This window comes from Narcine bancroftii, chromosome 13, assembly GCF_036971445.1.
Source record: "Narcine bancroftii isolate sNarBan1 chromosome 13, sNarBan1.hap1, whole genome shotgun sequence".
NCBI lineage: Eukaryota > Metazoa > Chordata > Chondrichthyes > Torpediniformes > Narcinidae > Narcine > Narcine bancroftii.
Window position 1 is genome coordinate 30,633,239 of NC_091481.1, and position 26,752 is coordinate 30,659,990.

The window sequence follows — 26,752 nt, forward strand, 5'->3', positions numbered from 1 at the left end:
GAAGAGAAAGCAGTGTTTTTAATCGAGTGCAAAGTAATCACATCTATCAGTCAAAATATAATATTGTATTTCTCCCCCAAGACCTCTCTCATAGGCCTGCATTGAGCCAAGCTGAAGAGCCAACGCCGACTTCAGGAACACTTGCCCCAATGTCACGAACGGTAAATCGGTCATAAGCCATTAGAAAATGAGTTAAATTCCACAGCATTTGGAGTATGGAAATCAAGCTTATGAATCAATACAAAAGGAGCCCACAGACAAGTCAAAGTACTCCATGCAGTTTTGAGCTCCACACAGTTGAGAAAGCTGAACCACATTAAGTCACTGACCAAAGTACATATCGGAAAATGCGACTGTTCCATTTCAGGTTGTCTTTGACGAACGTTCTTGAAATTGCAAATATGAGTGGGGTGGAGACAATATTCAAGTACTAAGAGGAGAAGCTATTTGATCAGATTCAGAGATCGATGTTACTCCCCTTTCTGTAAAGGATTCGCTGTCGAGTTGCCATTTGAAGCAGACTACCACTTCAGAATATCTAGGGGCAGTGAGAAAGGGAATACTGACTGGCCCATGCAAACAGCAAATTTTCACTTCTTTGGTTGTTATGCAAATTAAATTAAATAAACTTCTAAGAAGTACAATTAGTCCCGAGAAATTTAACTTGTACCGTTTTGAATGCTCAATGACCCAAAGCCAAGTTTCTCTTTCAATCGATACTGCTTGCATGCTACACATTTCCTGCATGCTCTGTTTTTATTTTTTTCATGCTTCTGGCTTTGCGTTTAGATAACCTATGGACAAGATTCAATTTGTCTCATTGCTTTTTCCTTGCGTGAAAACGTCGAGACCTCCACACAATTGATAATAAAATTCCAAATTGAGGGTTCTTTATCTTTTTGGCCGATTCTCACGATAAATTAAAAAACCTATCTCAACACATGTGAAAGGTAGAAAACAAGATTTCTGACCAATTCATTTTATAAACCAAATGTAGCACTGTCAAAATTACTGCAGAAAGAGGGGGGGGGGGGGGTGGGGGGGGCAGGGGGAACAAGGGATAAAAAAAAAATTCTGTTGGATAAAGGTTTAACTGCCATTTCATCTGGATGCCATTACATTAAGTTGTTTTGCTGAACACTTTTGCCAAGTTCATTAGCACAAACTTAAACTTCCAGATGCTTTTCTGTTCTCTATTTTAATCATGCTCCAATGGAATTTGAGGAATCACAATTAATCTTTGGAAGCAGCTCTCCCGATGAAACCACTAATTTTATATGTTAAGATTTTTCTTCCCTTCGTAAATACTGCCCGACATACTGCCCAATTGCCTATCCTGCATCACTAATCTTTGTCCTTTTATGACCCTTGCTTTCTACCCCTTACATGATTTATTGTTTTATCCCCTCTGCAACTCTGGATCTCAGGATTAAATAACTATTACATCAGAAATGCTGAGAATCCAAGAACTGCAGGGATTGGAGTTTTGAGCAAATAATGAGAGGCTAGAGGGCCTCAGCAGGTCAGCAAGCATCCATGGAGAAAAAAGGATGGTCAATCTTTGCAAGTGGAACTCTTTCTTAAAGCTAATATAGTCAACTGCAGCAAACAGGTTATTGTAGGTCAGGTCAGGCCTGAATGCAAGCAGCATCAACACCACCAAAGCAAAAGAGCCTGCTCAATTGGCAAAAACATTACTTCCATTCCAACTGACCACAATGGAGTCTTGATGAAGGGCTCCGGCCTGTTTGACAATTCTTTTTCTCCAATTGAGACGGATTGACCCCCAGGTTTCTCCAGTGGATTGTGTTCTGCAATAATGGATAGTGCTGCCAGTCAACCTTGGCCTAGAAAATGAATAAAAACGTAGCCAAATTCTTTTGAGATTTGCAGTTGAAGAACTGGGGTCAAATTTAAAATTTTTCACCGTCTCCTCTATCAATTTCAATTTCTGTGGAGTTTTAATAGGTCAAAGCACCACACAGGAAATACAGACTAGTCAATTAGGAAGCGATGCAAGCTGCAGAAATCTCTAACAAAAAATGTTTAAGCACTACTCTAAAAAAAATTAAAATCAACAGGCAGATACTGTACAAGAAAAAAAGGAAATCCAATGTAATTAACAGCAGCCAAAGTTACAATGGATAGAAGCTAATTAAAAATATGATTTGCATCCAAGGCAAATGAAACATCAATTATGCCAGACATGCATAGAACCTTGGTTGCATTGTTGAAAGAGGCGCTGGAGAAGGTGCACAAAAGGATCAGCTGGAAAGAAATAAGAAGATAAATATTTGACACCTGCCCTAAACCATCTCCAACACGAGTTGACATTTCAAGGTGCAGCTCAGCAATTGCCACATTTCTGTGAATATTGTCCAAGTCATGGAGATCAGCACACTTCCATTATTGAAGGTCAATAAATCTATGACCAACTCAATTTCATACATCACTATTAAGTATTAGCTTCCTGTTCCAGCTTTTGAATATATTAACTTTAAATTCCCCAAATGTCACAATAAGATTCAAACATCATCTCCAAATGAATGGAGAATAATCAAATATCTTACCCATGATGCTATCATTCCTCCAATGATGTAAGATGCTCCTGGTAAAGTTAACTCACAATATAGTCATGCCCAAGATATTTACATTTGGTCTCCATTCTCCCCTCCTTCCACACAGGACTTTTGAAAAATACTGAGCGGTTTTGTATTTAAATGATCATAAATACAATCTTTGCAACTGTGCCTTGCTTGGATTCAAGCACTCAGGAAGGTGGAGGTTACCCCCCTACCCACTCCCACAGAAGACTTCCCAGGATGACACTGCACCATTTATGAAATTATACGGATTTCAAAATTTCACATTCAAAGGTAAATTTCTGTAGTCTCAGAATCCAGGGAAATTGCAAAGAATAAGTGGGTTTTTGGAGAAGCAAGAAAGGAAAAAAACAAAGTTTCAGTTGGAAGAAAGGAAAATTTAAGAGCAGTACCCTTTGGATGTATTAAATGAGCCCTGCAAAGAATTTAGGAGAATCGTCCTTGGTGTTTTTAACTCTAATGCAGGTCAAGGCTATACTTTCAGCTCTATTGTCTTCTTTTTGTCCACCTTAACATCTTTTACTTTATGAAGGCAGAAAGAAAAGTAGGATTTATTGATTGGGTAAGGAGAAAGAAGAGAGGGAGGGCTCTAAGTTATCAACCTAGCGCCATATGTACTGCTTTATCGTATCAAACATTTCCTATTCTTATCACTCATGTACTGTACTTACAAAGTGCATTCATGGAATTCAAATTGTTCATTTTAAATGTCACAGTTTAAAATTATGGCGATTAATGCAACTGCATCACTGAATATTCACTCACCAACCCAAAAATTTCATTGTCATTTTTCACATGCGTAGCAGACCAGGAATGAGAAATAACAGAGCAGGCTCAAGGGACTGCATTTGAATAAAACTAACTGATCTGATGTTAGTATCAATTCTTTCCTACCTATTCCTTATACACCAAGAAGTCAAGTCACCTTTATTAATCATTCATACCATGCGAGCACGGCAAAGACGAGATAGCATTTCTCCAGGACCATGGAGCATATTTACATATATATTTGTTAGAATAGAAGTTAAACACAGTGAAATATAAAGTCGTAAAAGTCCACAGTACCCTATCCACATATATTCTGGGAGTTCAGGAGCCTGATGGCTTGAAGAAAAACTATTGCCCATTCTGGACACAAGGGTTGAGTGAGAACAGTTTACCCAAGGGGTGCGTGGAGTCCTTCACAATGTTTATTGCCTTTTGCCCTCATCGAGTGTTGGAGATGGCAAGAAGAGAGCTCACAATGATCTTTTTTATGCTGATTTCACTATCCTCTGCAGGGTCTTGAGGTCCAAGCTGGTCCAGCTTCCAATCCAGGTGGAGATGCAGTTACACAGGATGCTCTCGCTACATCCTCAGTAAAATGTGGTGAGGATGGAGGGTGGAAGATGAACTTTCCTCAGCCTTCGCTGCAAGTAGAAGTGTTGCTGGGCTTTCTTGGGTATGGAGCTGGTGTTAAGGGACTAGGATACATTCTCTGCCAAGTGCACTCCAAGAAACTTGATAGCCTTGACGACCTCGACGGTCAGCCGAGCGTGGTCCCCCAGAGCTCTTCTGAAGTCAACAACCAGTTTTTAAAAAAACGTTCAGATACAGGTTGTTGGCTCTGCACCAGTCTGTTAACGACTGCACCTCATTTGTACATTGACTCGTCATTCTTACTGATCTGGCACACCACGGTTGTGTCGTCAGCAAACTTAACGATGTGGTTCGAGCTGTGTTTAGCCGCACAGCTGTGGGTCAGCTGAGTGAATAGTAGTGGACTAAGCATGCAGTTCTGGAGGGGCCTCTATGCTCAGTGTGATGGTCCTGGAGGTGCTGTTACCGATCTGGACTACCTGAAGTCGCCCCGACAGGAAGTCGAGAATTCAGAGGGAGGTGCTTAGAGTCTTTGCCTAACACAAATGTGGTTAGAGCAAATTTTATTCCACATCTCACATTTGTGGATAACTGGCAGAGCGGTTCCAGCTTCATGGGGGAATAGGGATAACAAAGACGGCCACTGCTCCTGCATTGAGCCGTCACCGTGATCCGGTGCGGCACTCCCTAAACTCAGGGCTTGGCAGCATTGCACCCCACTGTTGTGTCGGGAGTTAGATTTTTGGGGGAGGGGCGGCGGATGGCGCTGCACTGCCGGGGTGTGCCTGAGGGTAATCCGGATGAGCTTATAGAGTGCCTGAAGGCTGCCAGTGCTCGGCTCCACTGCCCCAATGGCCCGCTCCTCCTGCAGTTCTGCAACTTGGGGACATAGCCTCAAGATTTGGGGTAGATTCCAGACAGAGGAGGAACTGATTTTCACAAATCTGCGAAATTTGCTGTCTATTGAAGTAGTGGAGGCTATCTCAGTAAACATTTTGAGGATAACATTGGATAGATTTTTACATAAAAGGGAATTAAAGGATATGGGGAAAAGGTAGGTAGGTGAAGATAAGCCTAACATCAGATCAGATCGGCGAAGCAGGCTTAATGGGCCAGATGGTCTATTTCTTATGTCCTTCTGTTTTTATATAAGCAGCAAAGTGAGAATCTTGTTTGAATGCAACAAGGAAGATTTTTTTTTAAATTCTGCCTGCACAATGCAATCAAACTAGGTTATCTTTTACATATTCAAATCAGTCAGTTCACTCATATTCTGCACATTTACAAGATGGCGCCCGATAGTGGCGACTCTATGCGCAGCTCTGATGGGAATTATCAAATATTCCCATTCGGAACTATTAACATTCAACCCCAGAACCAATATCAAATTTGCCCGTGAATAAGGATATCCAAAGATTGCGAGCAGACCTCGTAATTGGAAGAATTAGAAGTCTCTATTGGACCGCAGAACCTTTAAATAGCCGGTGCTCAGGCAAGTTCAACACTTCTTTGGCTTGGCTTCGCGGACGAAGATTTACGGAGGGGGTAAAAGTCCACGTCAGCTGCAGGCTCGATTGTGGCTGACAAGTCCGATGCGGGACAGGCAGACACGGTTGCAGCGGTTGCAGGGGAAACCTACACCAGAGAGGCGTCGTTCATCCAAAGGCTTGCCAGACCTGCGCCGCATTCTTGGAGGCTGCCTACATCTGCCAGGCGGACTTCACTGAGAGCGGCTATGTCGACGTCAAGTCTGAGGAGTTCATGTGCAATGACGGCAGACCGACGTTCAGGTCGGTGGCTGTCAGCCTTGTCTAGCATGGTTCTGATGTTCCAGCAGCATGCTAGCAAGTTCAACGCTATGAGAGTTTTAAACAGGCAGTGATTGGGCCCTTTAAACTTTGTGGGAGTTGCAAATAACAGGCGCTCAGTCCATTTAAACATTGTCGGAGACTTAAAGGGTATCGCATAGACCATTTAAACACAAGGGGAATTACCAACAGTGAACCCACAGGCCATATAAAGTAGACCCAACCACGCAGACACAGAGGTGAACTACAGTTAAGCTGAGACGCAGGGGTCTGAGGTTTCCACTCCGTCAGCCTCCTGGCCAATGTACAATCCTTGGAGAACAAATTCGAACTCTAAGCCAGACTTCAACATCAAAGAAACATCAGGGAGTGCTGTGTGATGTGCTTTACAGAAACATGGTTAAATGCGGACATTCTGGATACAGCGCTACTCCCCGTGGGCTATACCCTCCACCATGCTGACCGGACAGTGGCTTCAGAATAAACCAGGGGAGGCAGCGTTTGTCTCATCAAGTCATCATGGTGCATTAAACGTGATGGTTACGTTCCAGTCCTGGTTCTCCCAAACTGAAACATCTGGCAATCAAGTGCCACCCATTCTACCTGCTGAGGGAGTTCACCGCTATCATTCTGGTTGTAATGTACATTCTGTCCTAAGCTAACACTGGAGGGACTGAGCACTGTGATTAACGACCATGAGACGGCACACCCTGATACCTTCTCGATCATTGTAGGGGAATTCAATCGGGCCAACCTGAAGAACTCTCTGACAAACTCCCATCAACACATCACATGTGAGACCTGGGGAGCCAACATACTCGACCACTGTTACACCACCATGAAAAGCACCTACCGAGTCATATCACAACCCCACTTTGGCAAGTCTGATCACCTGGCTATACTTCTACTCCTGGAGCACAAGCGGAGACAAGGACTACAGCAACAGTAGTGAAGGCGGTGAAAGTATGTTCAAAGGAGGCAGAGGAGCATCTGCAGGACCTCTGAATCAGTGGACTGGACCATATTCAAGAACTCATCCATAGACTGAATATGCACCAGGTGTCAATAACTTCATCAAGACCTGCATGGATGAGTGTGTGCCCACATGCACACAACAGGTGTTCCCCAACCAAAAGCCTTGGATGAATCAGAGGATTTGCAGCCTGCTGAGGGCAAGAACATAGGTGTTTAATGCTGGGTATCTAGATCTCTACATGAAGTCCAGGTATGTCTTGCAGAAGGCCATCTCTGAAGAAAAGTGGAAATTCTGGAGACAGATACACGCCAGCTTATGGCAGTGAGTGCAGGCCATTACAGCCTACACAGCGAGGACGAACACCATGCATGGCTGTGATGCTTCATTACCCGATGACCTGAACACCTATGCATGCCTTGAGAAGGAAAACCTAACAGTGCCTACTAGAATCCTTGCAAAGGCTGAGGACTCTTTGATATCTCTCTGAGGATGACGTCAGAACATCATTCAAGAGAGTTAACCCTCGCAAGGCGTCAGGCCCTGATGGTGTACCTGGTCGGGTACTGACAATTTGCACCAACCAACTAGTTGAAGTGTTCACGGACATTTTCAACTTCTCACTGCTGCAGTGTTTCCCCAACTGCTTCAATCATCCCGGTCGGTGTCCAAGAGCAGCGTGAGCTGTTTCAATGATTATCGACCAACATCTACTATGATGAAATGTTTTGAGAGGCTGCTCATGGCCAGAATTAACATGTACGTAAGCAAAGGTCTGGACCTACTGCAATTCGCCCACCATCACAATCGCTCCCAGCAGCGCTGGCTCTCCACTCAGCCCTAAATCACCTGGTAACTCATACATACAGCTGCTCTTCATTGATTACACCTCATCCTTCAACATTATTATTCCCTCAGTGCTGGTCAAGAGGCTACAAACTCTGAGCCTCTGCAACTGAATTGTTGACTTCCTCATCAGAAGACCAGTCAGTATGAAATGGAAACATCTCCCCACTAATTAACAACACAGACACACCTCAAGAATGCATGCTTAGCCAACTGCTTCTCTCATTATACACCCACGACTCTGTGGCCAGGCACAATTCTGATGCCATCTACAAATTTGCTGACGACACCACAGTCGTCAGCGGAAAATGGCAATGAGGAAGTGTACAGGAGGGAGAGTGATCAGCTTGTTGAGTGGTGCAACGCCAATAACCTTGCAGTCAATGTTAGCAAAGCTAATGAGATAATTGTGGACTTCAGGAGGTAGTCAGGATAACACAACCCAGTCCTCATTGAGGGCTCAGTAGTGGAGAGGGTCAAGAACTTCAAATTCCTGGGTGTCGACACCTCCAAGGATCTGTCCTAGAGCCTCCACGATGATACAACCAAGAAGGTGGTTCACCAGTGGCTACACTTTGTGAGGTGTTTAAGGAGATTTGGTATTTCAAAGACTCTCGAAAACAGGTGGAGAGTATTCTGGCTGGTTCCATCACTGCCTGGTATGGAGGCGCCAATGCTCAGGGCCAGAAAAAAACTCCAGAGGGCTGTTAACTTGGCCTGCCACATCACAGGCACCTGACTTCAATCCATCGAGGACATCTACAAGAGGCGGTGTCTGACCACCCAGACAGCCTCAACTCTGCTACCATCGGAGAAAAGGGACAGGAACCTCAGTGAATTTCTTCCCGGGTGCCATCAGATTTTTGAATAATCAATGAACCAAAGACACAGCCTTACTTTTCATGCACTTTTAAAAAATTGATTGTTGAAAGGTATGACTCTAACCAGTTGCTTAGTTGTTCGGACCCTTCAGAAATGTGCTTTCCTGCAACTGTATTAACCTGCAATCTAATTCAAGAAAGAGACCATCTTTGTTAACAGTCTTTTCCCGATTCATTTTATTTCAATTCTGATGCATTACTCTGGAGTTGGCTTGCTCATGTTTATAAACCTCCAGCTAAGTACAAGTTCTGATGCACTGGATGAAAATGTCATTCCCTTGTACGCTATTTAACTTTGGAAAAAGGTCAAGATCTCAACTCTCCATTGACCAGGCTGCATCGCATTTGTCAGTTCGGGTTTGATTCCAAGAGCGTCTCTGCTTAGACTGTACCAAAATAATTATCTCATTCTAGTTAATAGGACCTCATAGCGGTTTCAGGAAAGTGTGGGGAAGTACAGCATAAATTTAATCACAGGGACTATCAAGAAAACTTTCCCTGCAATAGGGACAAGAAATATCTGTCGTCAGGAAACAAATTTCTTTCACTGCACTAAACAGGGTACAAGATCAGATGTACAGATCTTTGAAAGTCACAGGGCAGGTTGAGTGTGGTTAAAGCATGTAGTTTGCCATTTACAAGAGGCAGATTATAAAATTATGGTCATTAATTTACATAAAACACTTTTCAAGTTCATGTTTGCTGTCATGTGCCTAGGTATGATGAAAAGATTTGTTTTATGTGCCATCCAGTAAGTCTATTCGTACAGTACAATAAAGAGTTGGGTGACAGTGAGAGATCAGTTCCAATAGAGCAAGGGTAGCCAAACTAAGGCACCTAGGCCAACTGCAGTCTGTTGCCCATTTTTAAGTAGCCCAGGATGTATTTTAAAAATAAAATCAATATGACCCATTGGAACATAGTTGCTAACAATAAATTGCACTGTACGTGCATTGTACATCTTAATCTTAACCCTAGATGTCATCGCCATTTTGAACAACTACTTGTCGACCGCTGAAATGTTACTCATCAATGAAAACGTTCATCTCAGTTTTAAAACATTTATCTAAGTTTAAACATGGCAAAACGGAAGATGGAATATAGCAAGGGAGTCTCAGAAATTTCAGACATGGTGGGGGTGGTGGTTAGCACAACACATACTGTCTCTAAGGAGTTTTACGTTATCCCCGTGTCTGTGTGGGTTATCCCCAGGGGCTTCAGATTCCTCCCACCATTTGAATCATACTGGGGGTGGAGGCTAATTGGGTGTAAATTGGGCACTGAAATGGCCTGTTACCATGTAGTATGTCTGCATTTTAACAAATTAAATTTAATTCATGATGAAGTATGTTTGTCTGATTTGCAAGGAATCTGTTAACTTTAACAGTCTATGCTTAGCCTATCTATAGCCACACTGTATCATAATCAATAAGGTGGACTGCTAGGCCATAAACTGTTTTCAGGAGATGTGGAGGAATTTTGTAGACTGCCTTGTCCCTTTCTTGATCTTTAGTCCTGTTCTTATTTTGCACTCAATTTTATTTTGCTTTTGAATTGAGTTTTAGAGTTTTATTGTATTTGTTTAAATTAAAGAGCAGCAGACACAAAAATGCCTACTGTAATGTGAGTACATCAATAAACTACTGTAATCTCAACAGTTAAACTGTTCAGTTGTGTCATATAGTTATTTTGATAGAATGAATTTTCAATAGCACAGGGGTGTTCTGGTTTAAAAAGTTTTTTTTTGGCAGTGTAACTGGTTGGAAACAGCCGGGCTTAATAATATTTGGTCCCTGACTCCTTATGTATATGGCCCACAACCAAAATGATTTGGCCACCCCTGCAATAAAGGCAATATTATGATTATATTGATGTACACCATAACTGGATTCCTGCATTTAAATTCTGCTTACTTCACTGAACATTGTGAAGATGTGGAAAAAATACCCTGTACAATTGAAGGAATGATAATTCTAACTACTGAAGAACCTGGATTAAAAAAGAAAATCAGAGCAGGGAATGTTGTAGTCATTTGATCAATAAAGAGGTTTAGTTTCAGTGCATCTTAGGTTCAAAGGCTATGGGATAAATATTTAAAATTCTGTCTTAAGATTAAAAAAGGCAAGATACAAGAAAAAAAAACTTTTGATACATTCTTTTGATAATCATGAAAAAAGACACTGAAATAGATTCAAATTAGATATTTCAATAAATGAATAGGCACGTTAGTGAAAACAATAGTTTTGGGGAAGAAAGGGGAGAGAGCAGCGCACTGGATTGACTAAAAGCTGGAACTGACTTGATGAGGGAAGAATAAATCTACCATTTCACTCCCTCCATGTACTTCCTCCTTCTGTCAGGAAGGGTTAAACTGCACAATATTCTTTGGGCAATCCACTCAATCAATGTTCCTGGAGTGTGATTCCCTTATTTTCCATTTAAAATCCCCTAGCAAATGCAAGATGCAGATTAACTGCATTTCATACACCAGCAACCACAGATCCCTGCGCACAATTAAGATTGTTTCCCACAATTTTAAGAACTATTTTGAATCAGTATGCCTCATGCTAAATTACCCCACTTTCATCCACATTTTAAATCTGTCACCTTCTTCATAACTTCTTCCGCACGCACACGCACCTCCACCCCTAGTTTTTTTTTCCATAGATCGCCTGCAGACTAAACTGAACTACAGGTGATCTATGAACAACAGGCCAATGAAGAGGATGTCCAGCCTCCCTAAATTCCGCACTTCAAGTATTCTGTCCAAACTGGAGATGTGTTATGGATATTTGGAGTTTTGGTTGTTCCTGTGTGAAGGTAGGGAGACGCTTCAGAATGGGGGAAAAAAAAATTGCACAAGTTCTATGTAAAAAAAAACATGTGTTTACAATTTCAGGTGAAGGCATCCAATACATTCTAGCACTGATACACAAATTTTGATGGCAAGGTGAAACCAACTACAAGGATGGCTTATAACAGTAACAATTTAAATAAATCTAACTCCATCATTTGAGGGTGCACTTCATTATTATTTCAATCAGAAGGCTTGCCCTGAATAGAAATAACTTTAATGAAGCTTTATCAAATTACAAACTCCAAATAGACTTCTTTGCCAAACTTGAAAGTTGCTCCCTTTTCCAGAAAATATTGCATCCAAATGAAAAATGCTCAATAGATTCCATAGCATCTTTACAATTACCAAGATAAAATTCCCAACTTTTTTGCAACTTCCTTTACTTCTTTCCTCTCTAACACCTAGGACTCAAATATTCTCTTCAGGTGAAGAGGTACATCACTTTCACCTCTTCCAATTTAAGATGCTGCATTTGGTGTTCATGATGTGACTGGGCCCTTGGGCATAGAAGGTGCCAAATGTTAATTGCACAATTGTTTTGTAGGCCACATTTGTTCAGTCCATAAAAGTCTGTCCGTGATTTTTTTTTCAAATTTAAGCCTGAGGATGAACATTTCACATTGTGACCGGGCTCAGTACAGCCTACGAGGTGCAGTGATTTCATTAACAGCTTTGTATCAGAACTGGTCTTGGTCATAGATGCCATCTGAACAGCCACGTGAAATATTTGCTTTTAGAATCTTTGCCAACAACCATTGTACTGCTTAAAGAATGTGCATGCCAGACTATTGGAAGCATAACCTGCTCCTTGTGAAATACCATGGAGTACCCTGCTGGACAACTCAAGCAGTAAATAGTCCCCTTATCAAAGCACATCTCATTGTCCTGAAACATTATTTTTCAGTTTACATGAAAGTTCCAATATGAACTTTGCTAAACAATGACTGGAACACAAAAATTATAACCTCTCAATGTATCTATGAAATTACAAACGGGAGCCTCACTCGGTGGCGGAGGTGTCAGTGATCGGCAGCCAGCATTTTGTTTTGATGAGAAGCAAATATTATTTTAATGCTTAAAAAGCCTTCCCTTATTATTATTCGTTGTTTAAACACTTAAAAGTGATTTGCTGTTGCTACTGGGCTGTTTTTACAAAATGACCAATTCTCCTAAAAAAAATGTTTTTTTCCGACACAGGCCCGGATCCAACCCTTTGGGATAATCGGAGTTGTACTTACTGTACTTTACGTATAAACAAAATGTGGGCAGACACCCAGCCATTCAGTACCACTTGGCATTAAAGCCCTAAAAAATAAAAACATGATTTTTCTAATCACTTCTCTTCAATTTAAAAAGTGGGCTAATATTCTCCACATTTTGTACAAGAGATGAAGAAATGCAATTTAAATCAAGCTTTATACTGTTCTCAGACCTTCACCAACCAAGTGCTCGATTCAGTTGAGCACTCCTAAGTACTCTTTTAAACAAATTACTTGGACTGAAGAATATGACGTTGAAAAGGTTTTTGTAGAAACAAGCATGGCCTGGTGGGCATGGCCCTTGAACATTTAAAACAGACTGACTCACTTCCTCCTGCAATTAAAGGAAGCAAATCGGTTTTTAAAAAGTGACCAGTTCTCTTAAAAAATGTTTATCTGACACAGGGCCAGTCCTGACCATTTCGGATAATCGGAGTTCTACTGTATTTTATGTATGAACAAAATGTGGGCAGACACCCAGCCATTTAGTACCACTTGGCATCAAAGCAAAAACAGATTCAAAAATACCAAAGTGGCAAAATGATCTTTGTTCTGCCATTCTGGGCAACCTTAGGGCATAATGGGAGAACAAAAGTCGATGTCCACCTTAAATCTGGAATGAATATGGTTATAATACTGCTATCACTTCACCATACAATATTTTTTCTTTTTTTAAGAAGAGATCATGCTCAACTCAAATGTATCTCATGGCAACTTTATTCATAACACTACACTGACTGATAACTATGAACCACTATTATGAATAATTAAAAATCCAGATTTAAAACTGAAGCACGTACATATTAAACATCAATACTAAAAACAAAACATTTTTCATCTTAGAGCTGAAAATGTTATCTTCCAGATACATATTCCAAAGCAAATAGCAAATTAACAATTAAACAATGTATGAAAGTTAATGCAAAAGATAACCACAAAACAAAATTAATGTATATTGTGAGAATTAAGCAATGAAAGTTAGCATGGAACTATATTAAGGTGGAAAAAGGTTGCTGCTATTTACAAGTTTAAGATAAATCTAGTCTAATCCTTGTGTCTGGGAATTGAGATGAAAAGCAAATTTGGATTACAAAACGATGTTAAATTTTCAACATTGGAAAATGAAATCATTTTCTTTAGCTTCTGCCTTTCATCTTTTTTCAGTGCAATTTGCTAGTGAAGTCTGTATTTAATTCCATATATTCTATTCCATATTCTATTCTCAAAAGTTCTATTCTCCACAAGTGTCTTTTGGAGACATCACTGAGAATATTTAATCTAAGCGTTCAGACCCAAACCAAAATATCTCCGTTTCTGCATGGAATGGCAGATCACACCTCATTGCCACTTTTTAAAATCACCTGAATTGTTTGGTGTGTTCAAAAATTTTATTCACAAGTCAGATCAACTGTTTGAAACTACTCTAACCTTCAGAAAAAAAATCATTCCTCACATTTGACAGGAAACAGAAGTATCACGTCAGGGTTTCAAAACGGCAAAACCAAGTGAAAAGCACAAGAGATTTTCCTCACAAAGCAAGAAATACCAGTAAACAACTTCCATAAAGCGCTCAGAATCAAAAAACTACAAATGGGTGAATCTGAAATCACAATTCCTAGTCAGATATCATTAGTTGAAAGGACAGTTTCTATTTCAGGTCAAAGACCTCATGTATTTTTTTATTTCACAAACCATGCATTTTCTTCATTGTTACGCATTAGTTTATTTAAAATCCTTAACATCGCTTGCCAAGTTAGTGGTCTTGTGATTGCATGTTTTCTACTCCAAGTAGCATCCAAAATACAATCACCAACATTTAGCAAGAGACAGATCATAATCTTCCAACCTTGCAAATTAAAAAGATGCCACAGGTCAAAGCAAATCATATATCCCTTTAGTTCAGTTCAATACTCCAAGATCACAGATTAGATGACCCAAATAAAGAGCATCAATTCTCACAAATTATCATAGCTACTGCATAATGATTTTGTGTTAGGAATATGCTGCAAGCATTGGCTTCAAACTGCTTCAACCAGGGCAGTCATTCCAAGTCTTGGGTGCAATGAACAGTTAAGTTTAGAAATAAAAGTTGTAAATTAATGGCAATATCCCAATTGATAACCCAAGAAAGAATGAGGCTCAAAGACAATAAATGCAACCATCTCTCTCTCTCTCAAAACGAGCTGCTAAGATCTTAAAAGTAATCTGTTTTCATGACGTTAAATTAATTCCCTTGGAAATGTTACTCAAGTTGAATTGTTTCTATTCCAATTGTTTAACTTCTGAGGTTTTAATACAAGTCAAACAAGCACACAATCCTGGAATTACACTTATGTCTCCCTCAAGATGGAATGCACCCTCAGGCTCTGAAGGAGATCGCTGCAGAAATAGTGGAGGCATTTGGTAATAAAACTTGATTTAAAATAAAAGTTTGTGAAATGATTGCAACAGGACCATATATAATCACAAGATACAAGAACAGAAGCATTGGCCCATCAAGCCTGCTCCACCACTTAAATCTATCCTCCCACTCAACCCCACTCCTCATAACCCTGACTAATCAAATACCTGTCAATCCCTGCCTTAAATAAAACCAACAATCTCACTTCCACAGCTGCCTGTCGCGACAAGTTCTACAGACTCACGACCTTCTGGCTAAAGAAATATTTCCCCATCTATGTTTTAAATTTATGCCCTCGTCTTAGAATCCCCAACCATGGGAAACATCCTTGCCACATCTACTGTCCGGGTCTTTTAGTATTCAATATGCCTCTGAGGTCCTCGCCTCATTCTTCTGTACTCCAATCAGTACAATCCAAGAGCCGACAATAATTCCTCATACTAACCCTTTCATTCCTGGTATCATTCCAGTAAATCTTCTCTGAACCCTCTCCAATGCCAACAGATCTTTTCTCAAATACAGCACCTAAAACCATACATATTACTCCAAGTGATATCTCACCAGTGCCTTATAGAGTCTCAACATTACATCCCTGTTCTTGTATGCTATCCCTCTCGAAATGAATACCAACACTGCACCACAGACTCAACCTGGAGGTCAACCTTGAGGGTATCCTGCACGAGGGTTCCCAAGTCCCTTTGCACTTCAAAATTTTTAATTTTCTCTGCATCTAAATAATAGTCTGTCTCGTTCTACCACCAAAGTTCATTACTGTACACTTTCCAACATTGTATTTCATCTGTCACCTCCTAATCTATCCAAGTCGCTCTACAGCCGTTCAGTATCCTCAGCACCACCTCCCCTACCACCTATTTTGGTACCATCTGCAAATTTAGACCCAAACCATCTATTCCATAATCCAAATCATTTATAAGCATCATAAAAAGCAGCCCCAACACTGACCTTTGCAGAACACAACTGGTAGCCGGTAGCCAACCAGAATAGAATCCTTTTAATTCCTGCTCCCTGCTTCCAATTCCGGCTGACCAGCCAATGCTCTAGCCATACAAGTACCCTTCCTGTAGCGGCCCTATGTGTGCCACCTTGTCGAAAACCTTTTGAAAATCCAAATACACAACATACATTGCATATCCTGTCTATCCAACTTGTGATCTCTTCAAAAAATTGCAATCGATTTATCAGGTATGATTTTCCTTTAAGGAAACCATGCTGACTTCTGCCCATTTCTTCATGCACTTCAAGGTATTTGGTAATTTCATCCTTGACAATCATTTCCAACAGCTTCCCAAGCAATGACATCAGGCTAATAGGTCTATAATTACCTTTCGCTGCCTTGCTCCCTTCATAACAGCAGAGTGACATTTGCAATCCAGTCCACTGGAACTATGCCAGTCTTCAGTGATTCCTGAAAGATTATTACCAATACCTCCGCAATTTCTACAGCTACCTCCTTCAGAACCAGAGTCCGGGAGACTGATCTGTCCTTAGACCATTAAGCTTCTCAAGTACCTTCTCTCTTCTGATCTCGATCGTAATCACTTCTCTTCTGAGAGAGCCATGAGAGTCCGGTATGCTACTCACATCTTCCACAATGAAGACAGATCCAAAATATTCATTCAGCTTCTCTGCCATCTTGTCTCCCAATACAATTTCTGCAGCTTCATTTTCTATTTGTCCTATGTTTACTTTGGTCACTCTTTTACTCTGTACATTTAAAACAAATTTGATATTTGCAAACCTTTCATAATTTCTCTTTTCCTTCCTAATCGCTTTAGTTGTCAACTCCAAGTTTTTTTTAAAAAAAGCTTTCCTGTAATATCTTCCCACTTACTTTTGCTTTATTCTATGCCCCCTCTTTGCTTTGACTAACTTCCCTGTCATTTTCCACTGATATGTGTCTGGCTTGCACTTCCCTCATTTCATGCATAAACTCCAGTCATTGATGATCTGCTCCCTTCTCCGTTAATGTGTTATTTTTTTCGCCAAATAGCTTTAGCCAGTTCCTTTCTCATGTGACTAAAATTTTCTTTACTCCACTGAAATATCAACCCTCTAGCCTCTCCTTTTCAAATTTCAAAGTTCATATTGTGATCGCTGCCTCCCAAAGGTTCCTTTTCCTTTAGTTCTCCAATCACCTCTGGTTCATTACAGAACATCAAATCCAGAACAGCCCTCTGGCTGGCTTGTCAACAAGCTGCTTCAAAAGCCACCCTGTAGACACTCCACATACTATTTCTCCCAAGGTCCCGTACCAACCCGAATTTACCCCAATCTACTTAAATGTTAAAATCACCCACAATTACTGCAACGCTGTCCTTCTGACATGCCTTACCATTACAAAAACATTAGAAATTTGAATATACAGCTTATTTTTTCTATTTGTAATTATTTCAGAAAAATTGGGTTGGCTCCCAGTCTTTAAGCCAAAAAAATAAAATCTTAAATCCAGTCAAATATATTGAGATGATTTCTGATGTGGCACAAGGCAGCTCATTCTGTTGTCGTCCACCTCCCACCTTAAATGTTAAAAGGTAATGTTTATCATGATTTTTTCCCAAATATCCAAATCATTGCAACATCTAGTATTTGGTTTGCACCAAGTCTGTTGGATAATTATTTTCTGGCTCACCAGCCCACACCATCCACTTACACCAAATGACCAACAAAACGCACAAATTTTTGGAGGATGAGAAGAAACTGGAGAACTCGAAGGACACCCACACACAGGGAGAGCATTCTAGCATTTCAGACAGTGGCAGATTCTAATACAGATCACCGGTGCTAGAAGAGCGTTAAGCTAACCATGCCAAAGGAAACAAAATACATTCATGAACCAGATTACTGTAATGACACATAAAACACATGGAACATTCATGAGTTACAGGGGAGAACTGAAAACATTAAAGATTAACAATAATTGCAAGTTGAGAGCATGTTTGGACAATTATATTAATATCCATTGTTGAGTTGCTTTATTAAACACTAAATTACTGTGTCGAGACAAAATGTTGGCGACTGTCCCAGCTTCAGACACTAGAGACGTTGTTGTTAAATATGACCATGAAAATGTTGGAGCACAAAAAACAGAACCAACTCCCAAAATGACACTTCCAGGTCAATTACTCCAATTCTAAACTGTCACCATATTTTATTAGTATATTAAATTAGCACATTTAAAATATAAAGTTCCCAAACATAATACATTTTTTTATTTGAGCAATCAAGCACTCTATTCAATACTATTTGCACTTGTCTGCAAAATGTGTACACCTGTTAAATAGATGTCCAAATTCTGAAGAATTTTGGAAATTAAAGATATTTCCAACAGATGAAGAATTAACAAGAAAAATATGTACGCTTCTATGACACATCCATTCAAAAAAAAATGTTTGCCCAACTACAGTACTACTGAAGGCTGGCTTGAAATGAAAACTTTTTGCCTCCATTAATTTTACATGTCTACTCTTCTTGTTCCAAGTTTGGGTTCAATTAGTTGACAGGCTTGAGCTTTCACCAAAAAGAACAGAATTTAATTGATGCTATCACATGGATTTACCCACTTGCTTTCTGGTAGGCTTGCCCAAATCCAAAATACATCAAGTAAAATCAGACTTCCTTGACTTCTAAAACCTATTCATTGTTCTCTGTACAAATTCAGAACTTGTACCTCAAGAGCAATAATCAACAAGGTGAAACACTAACCAAGGTGGCACTGTAAAGTCCAAAAATATGAATAGATTAACACAACTCCTTGAAATGACAGATTTGAAACTTAAAGCACAATAAACAGGCTCCAAAAAAATGTTTTAAAATGCCCAAATATTTCAAACTGCCTGAATCAATGGATATTGCAAAGAAAACTAGATAAAGATACACAATGACCGACATAAATTTGTATCTTCAACTTTAGCCAGAAAATGTGACAAGTTCTGGACAAAACATAAAAGAAGAGGAGAAACAACATAACTAAATCATAGAAAATTTCATTAAATTGTGACTCAAGTTGCAGACTATACAAGCATAAACAAAATGGTTTTCTATCCATACTCTGGTCACCACAGTGCAGGAATCTTTAAGACTATCCTTGCACACAAGATGAAACCCTTCCCTAAGACTGCCCAATCAGCCTTAAAATTCATTCACAATTCTCAAACTCAGAATCATATACAAACTTAAGATGCAATAACTATATTTATAGAATATATTCTCATCCTCCCAATCAAATTAAAACTATATTTTACTTGTACTTTATTGCACATTGGGAGATGAGAACTTCTGAACACAATTTACAGTCTCGTTCAAAATATCCAGCTGGAAAAATTCCACAACAGATTTTCTGGTGTTGACAATCAAGCATTAGCTGGCAACTTCGCTGAACTTGTATTAAAGATAACTGCAAATCATTATTCTTCCACCTCCTCGTCTCAGTTGTCATTCCCTCCAACTCCTATACTGACATAGCATAAAAGTAATCGATTTGACGAATAAGAAACTTCCACAGTTTACATCACATGGCCAGTAAACTGAAGAAAGCTGTAGTTAGAAAATTGATTGAACTTCAAAATGAAAAAAGTCTATTGCTTCTGATCTGCCATGAAAACTGAAGCTTCAAGTTAGATTTCCTTGTCAATTTGTAATCTACTTTTGACAATTAACATGCATATTCTTCACTAGTTATTGGTGTTATTTGCATCATTTACACCTTGTTACCAATGTCGACAATGAGTTAAATCACACACTCATCAAATCCCGAGAAATGCCGGCTGCTCCGTTTTCTATTTTGATCTCTCCTCCAAATGAACAAACTTGCATCCAACACCACTTCATATATATTTTAGAACGTGGTTACTTAACATAAAGAATCAAAAACAGATTAATCTGACAGTTAAAGTTATACATTCCCAGCTGGGGAAGGAACCTCATCTTGGACTGAAGTACCTCCTCCACAAGACCAGTGGATCTTTTATTCAGGATGTCACCTGAATAGTTCTGAAATAACACTCCCTCAATTCTGAGGTCTAACTAGGTTACGTGTCCATTCAGGTCACTATCTTAAGCACAGCATTGGTCTGGTGTTCAAACAGCAAAACTAATGACAACGATATGGCATCTCAGCAACCCAGCCCAACTCGAGGGACCAATGACGCCTCAAGAAAAACTTGTTTTGCACCTATTTAATGTGTACATAAGAAGCCAAAAAAGAATCACACCCACAAAGCTCACTTAAAACAAACGATCCTATTATCCCCATGAAGGTCTTCCCTCCCCCATCGGATGTCGAAAGTAGTCGATATCACCTTAACTGGAGATGCTACAGTTCCTTAAACTTGGGAAATTCCAACCAACGTTGAAACTACCATCTCATAAGATACGAAAACTACATCTCAAAACTGTAGTACCAAATGCACGAATCACTGACGTAGCGATTCTAAAGTTAAGGTAAAAACTCCAAAAGTCTCAAAAAGACATGAGCAGGTGAGAAATAAAAATAATCACCCGAAATACGGAGAAGAAAATGTTATTCGGAGGGCAGAACACGCTCTTCGGCTCTTGAGGCGGAGAGAAAGGGTTGGCGTGGAGCGGAGAAACAATACAGAGTGGGGAGAGGCTCCTGCGCCTTCTTTTGGGGGGCGAACGACTCAAATGACACGGAAAGTCAACGCCAAGCTAACGGCGTGAACAAAGTCCGCAGACCCTGCCGTTGTAGTTAATGCATAAAAGTGCTGGAGACACTCGGCCGATGCCGCAGCGACGAGGGTGCACAAAGGTACAGGGGCAAGGATTCGTGCCCGAAACCATCTCCATCTGCGTCCTGCGGGACCGGCTGAGTTTCTCCAGCACTTTTGCCCGAACGAACGATCCTTGAGTTTGCAATGTCCCAGAGGCCGAGCGAGGCCCGCGTCTCCTCACCTGTCCTCCGAGTCCATGCGGCTGAGCGGCTCCCCGTCCGACGAGTTCTCCAAACTCTGCCTCCTGTTGCCGGATGCCGGTGCCGCCGTCTCGTCCCGGCCGCGCTGCTGCGGCTGCCCTCCCCGGGCCCCGCTCCTGGACGCCGCGTTCGCCGCCTGCTGGTGCTGGGGGCCGCGGGCCGGACCCGGGGGCCGGTGCGTACTCGGATTCACGGGCTGTCCGCCGGCGGAGTGGGCGCGGGTTCTCCCGGTGGCGCCGAGTTCGTTCCCTCCTTCCTCCTCGTCTTCCTCGTCGTCTTCGTCCTCCTCCTCCTCCTCCTCCTCCTCCTCCTCGTCGGCGTCCTCGTCCTCGTCCTCGTCCCGCCGCCGCCGCTGCCGCCGCCGCCGCTGCCGCTGTTTCGAGGCCTGGGAACGGCCGCCACTCCTCGCTTCCGAGCGGCAATTCTTGCCGCCCGAAGCCGCTGTCACCGCCGCGCCGTTCAGCAGCGCGGCCGCCGCCTCGCTCTGGGCTCCGGCGGACAGGTGAGCATCGGCGAGGGAGGCCGCGGGGCCGCAAACGGCTGACGGAGCGGCGGCTGCGGCCATTTCTCAGCGCGGCTTCAGCCTGGCGGGTCACGTGTTGCGCCTGCGCCGGAGCGAGCGACGGAAGCCCTGCCGCCCAACGCGACCGCGCAACGCTTTCGAAACGGCGGCGGGGACCGGTGAAACGCGCGAAGGGCGCTCCACAACGACCATTTTGATTAAAAGTCATGAAATGGGCAAGGCGGCGGAGAGAATTGACGATGTGGCCGCAACTCCCATCTCTCTCGCTTTTCGTTCAAGTCCATTAAATGGGTTTATTTTCAGGCCGGAGCCGAAGAAGGTGTGAGTGAAAAGTAGACAGGCGTCTGAATTAAAGGGCAAGGGGGAGGAGAACAGACCAACAGACAAAAGGTTGGCTACGAATAGGAGGGAGGGAGGGTGAGGAGTGATTGGGGAAGGGGTTGGCTCTGTGAATGCAGAGCTGGGGTGGGGGGGGGCAAGATTGGAAAGGAGTTATGGGGTTGAATCTCAACGCAGATGTTTTGAGTTTTTCTTGCAGGAAAGAGCATTTCTGATCAGTGGATTTTGAGAGGATTTGCCTTGAAGTTGAGGAGGATTTCGTCCCTCAAGGAATTTGTTATTGATGGACTCTCTGTATCCCTCTGCCTTATTTTTGTTCTGTGCTTTAAAATGCTATCAATATTGGACAGCAGATTCAAAGGCTGGGTAGGTTGCCATGTAATTTAACATTCCTGATCCATTAAGAAAATGTACATTGTTTTATATATGTAATAAAATACCTGCACCAATTTTTAATTTAAAATCACCATCAATCGAGTGACAAGTCATTGTTCACACCTTTTTTTTTAAGTACATCATGCAGGAAAATTGTATGTAACATGCCTTGAAGATCTTCCCCATGAGGTGTCTGGTCTTGTACAGGGTCGTTGCAAAAAAAAAACCAATGACTGGAGGCAGGAAAGCAAAATTTCGTGGGTGTTGAAAATTTGAACTCATAATTGCAGGTACGTGATTTGAGGAAATGCAAAGTTACTTGGATCTGTTCCAGATCACACTTTGAAGACAGCGGGATTGCATACAGGTCTACCGTCCTTATCACATTCACAACAACTTTTGCATCTACATTAAAGGCTGGTCATTGATCAAAAGAACAGACGGTGGGTATGAGTCATGATTAGAAGCAGGAAACGTAAAAAAGTTCTTAGATTTTGAAGTCAGGAAGGTGTGTGATACAGTTGTATTCTCAAACGAGGCGACCTGTGAAGTTAGGAAATATAGGTTGATGAGGATTTACCATCAATACTACAGAACAAAACACATTTTTGATCATTTTCAATGAGCCAAACACTTTATGAGCAATGAAGCTTTGTTGAAACTTATTCACAGTTGGCAATTATTTAATGAACTGTCGCATGGACAGAGGCAAAACTATTGTGGGGGATGGTTGAGTGGGGTGGGAATTATAATGACACGGTTAGAAATGGGTAAGATTTGGAAGGGGGCATGAGGGAAACAGGGAAGAGTGATTGAAGAGTAAAAGGGATTAAAGTGCGAGGGTTTGCTGGTTGAAGATTTCACAGATTAGAATCAGATTTATTGTCGTGAACTTGAGTCACAAAATTTCCAAGACTAGAGTGAAAATGCAACAGGTATCACCGACTTCATCAAGGCCTACGTGGATGAGAGTGTGCCCACACGCACATACCGGGTGTTTCCCAACCAGAAGGCCTGGACGAATCAGAGGATTCACTACCTGCTGAGGGCAAGAACAAGGGTGTTTAAGGCCGGAGATCTATACCTCCACAAGAAGTCCAGGTACAACCTTCTAAAGGCCATCTCTGAAGTAAACTGACAATTCCGGAGGAAGCAAGGGACAGAAACATACCAGCTATGACAGGGAGTGCAGGCCATTACAGCCTACAAAGAGAGGGTGAACACCACGGATAACTCTGATGCTCCATTACCCGATGAGCTGCACCCTTCTTTGAGAAGAAGAATCCAACATTACCTTCTAGAATCCCTGAAAAGGACACGATCCTGTAATATCTGATTCTGAGGGTGATGTCAGACTATCATTCAAGAGGATGACCCTCATAAGGCATCAGGATCTTAACAGTGTACCTGGCAGGGGACTGACAACCTGCGCCAACCAATGACCCAAGGACATTTTCAACCTCTCATTGCAGTAGCCAGAGGTTCCCATCTGCTTTAAAAGGGCATCAGTCACCCTGGTACCTAAGAAGAGCGGTGTGAGCTGCCTCAACAACTATCACCCCATAGCAGTAACTTCTGTGATGAAATGTTTTCAGAGGATCGTCATGGCCAGAATTAACACATACCTAAGCAATATGCCTTTCATCAAAATCGCTCCACAGCAGATGTAGTATCACTGGCTCTCCACTCAACTTTGGATTGCCTGGAAATCAGCACACATACATACAGCTGCTTTCCATTGACACCATTATTCCCTTAGTGCTGGTCAAGAAGTACTCACCTCTGCAACTGATCCTTGACTTTCTCATCGGAAGACCACAGTCACTATGAATTGGAAACAACGTCTTCTCCTCACTGATTATCAACACAGGCACACCCCAAGTATGGTGCTTTGCCCACTGTTTTACTCACTATACACCCGTGACTGTGCGGCCAAACACAATTCCAATGCTATCTACAAATTTTCCGCTGACACCACAGTTGTCGACAAAGTCACAAGCGTACAGGAGGGAGATAGATCAGCTCGTTGAATGGTGTAACGACGACAACTTGCGCTCAACATCAGCAAAACCAAGGAGATGATTGTGGGCTTCAGGACGAAGTCGGGAAACACAACCCAGACCTTATTGAGGGTTCAGTAGTGGAAATGATCAAGAACTTCAAACTCCTGGGTGTCAAGATCTCCGAGGATCTATCCTGGAGCTTCCACTTTGACGCAGTCTTGAAGAAGGGTCACCAGCGGCTCAACTTTGTGAGGTGTCTGAGGAGATTCAAAATGTCACCGAAGGCTCTTGAAAACTGCAGGTGTATCGTGGACAGTATTCTGGCTGGCGTATCACTGCCTGGTATGGAGGCACCAAATCCGTAAATACCTTATTTAAAAATAAATAAATACGCGCAAAAGACTTGAACAAAATGTGCCTGTGGTTCATTGTCAATTCGGAAATTATATGGGGAAGAGGACGAAGTTCTTTATGTAACATTGGGTCTTCATCTTCAGGGTCCTGTACCTCCTTCCCAAAGGTAGCAGTGAGAAGGGGGCATGGGCTGGGTGATGAGGGCCTGATGAAGGCTACTTTCTTGAGACACGGCCTCTTATACATGGCCTTAATGGAGTGAAGTGTGATGCCCATGATGGCGCTGGACAAGTTCATAACCCTCTGTGCCCTTTTCCTGTCCTGTGCATTGGCACCTCCGTACCAGACAGGGATCCAACCGGCCAGAATGTTCTCCACAGTCCGCCCTGTAGACGTTTGTAAGAGGTTTTGGTGACATGACAAACCTCCTCAAGCTCCACGAAATACAGCCCACTCCTGAGCCTTCTTCATGATTGTATCGACGTGGAGGCCCTAGGATAGATCTTCAAAGTTGTTGACATGCGGGAATTTGAAGTTCTTTACCCTCGATGAGGACTGGTTTGTGTTCATCCTGCTTTTCTCTTTCTGTCATTGTGGTGCGCTGTTGGACAGAAGCAAACACAAAACCCGAAGAGACTGTACAACAGGCTTTAATCGACAAAGACATCCACAGAGGCAGGCTGGCTGTAAATTCTGAGTGAGTTGTTGGAGGGCCGGCTCAGTCTTATATCCCGGAGGGTGATTGACACCTGAGCGGATGGGGCTTGATTCCTTCAGGTCGGCTGATTGACAGCCGGCCAGGTGTGGTCCTGTCCCCCATACTCTCCTGCAGGTACAGAGGTTGCCCCCTGCAGTAGGCCGGTGGTGGACCACCACAGAAGGAAAAATGCAATGCTGGAGAAACTCAGCTGGTCAAACAGTGTACTTCATGTAGCAAAGATAAAGATACATATCCAATGTTTTGGGCTTGAGGCCTTCATCAAAATATGGGTAGGCTTCCAAACAAAATGGTGGGGGGAGGAGAGACATCTACCCACATTTTGTCCATACCTTGATGAAGGCCTCAAGCCCAAAGGGTTGGATATGAAGTGCTCTGTTTGACCTGCTGAGTTTCTCCAGCATTGCATTTTTACTAATCACAGTGTCTGCAGACTTTCGTGTTTTACTTCCCCTTCCTGAACTCCACAATCAATTCCTTAGTTTTGCGCATGTTGTGTGCAAGGTTGTTGATGTGACCACCATTCAACTAGCTGATCTATTCCACTGCCATCCACTTCTTCACAGCCGTCTGTAATTCTGCTACCGTCGTGTCATTGGCAAATTTGTAGATGGCATTTGAATTGGGCCCAGAGAGATTGGAGCAGTGGACTATGCATACATCCTTGAGGGGCATTTGTGTTAATTGTTAGTAAGGAGGAGATGTTGTTACTGATCCACACTGAGTGTAGTCTTCCAATGAAGAAATCGGCAGAGGGAGGTGTAAAGGCCCAGTTTTGAAGCTTGTTGACCAGTGCTAAGCAGATGATGGTGTTGAAAGCTGAACTGTAATCCATGAAAAGCAGCCTGATGCACGTATTGCTGTTGTTCAGGTGATTCAGGGCTGAGTGGAGAGCGAGTGAGATTGCATCTGCTGTGGAACAGTTGTGGCGGAAGGTGAATTCTAATGAAAACTAATTCTGGCCATGACCAACCTCTCAAAACATTGCATTACAATTAAATGAGGGATCAAGAAAAGAGAGGAGAGAGCATCAGACGTGAGTTAGTGAGTGAGGGGATTAGAAAGTAGGGAACATAATATTGGAATGAAGTGAGAATGGTGTGAAGGAGGAGAGAGAAGAGGCTATTGAGCAGATGGAGTGATGGTGGCGTAAGAGGGTTATACAGACGGGGAGAAATGGATGAGATAAATGCAAAGAGGGAGGCCAGTGTAATGGAGGACAGAATGGACGTCATATTGCATGGGAGAGGAAGAGAGGACAGAAATATTAGTGGGGGGAGGGGAACGGGGACGGACGGCACTTTGTCGGGGAGAGGAGAGTGAGGGAAAAAAACAAGTTATGGGAGGAGAGTGAGGGAGCCGAATCAGCAAGAAAGCTGACAGGGTTCTGCACTGCAGAGAAAAGGTGAGATCCGAGCAGAGAGGGAACACTGTAAGCTTTCAGAAGTGAGAAAGAAGATCAGTGTGAAGGCAGTTGGGATAGTGTTACTGTTTTATTCACAC

General features: G+C 42.1%; 1 protein-coding gene across 9 annotated transcripts in view; it reads right to left on the reverse strand.

The window, feature by feature from the left end:
- aebp2 (AE binding protein 2) overlaps positions 1–21,522 on the reverse strand; it is a 76,169-nt gene extending 54,647 nt beyond the window's left edge. For all 9 annotated transcript variants that reach the window (XR_011348358.1, XR_011348357.1, XR_011348359.1 and 6 more), the window contains exon 1: positions 20,919–21,522. Coding sequence is in view for 6 of the 9 variants with exons in the window: in XM_069909991.1 (XP_069766092.1) it covers positions 20,919–21,502 (584 nt within the window). In the remaining 3 variants the exon portion in view is untranslated. The remainder of the gene's footprint in view (positions 1–20,918) is intronic.
- Positions 21,523–26,752: the final 5,230 nt, after the last annotated feature.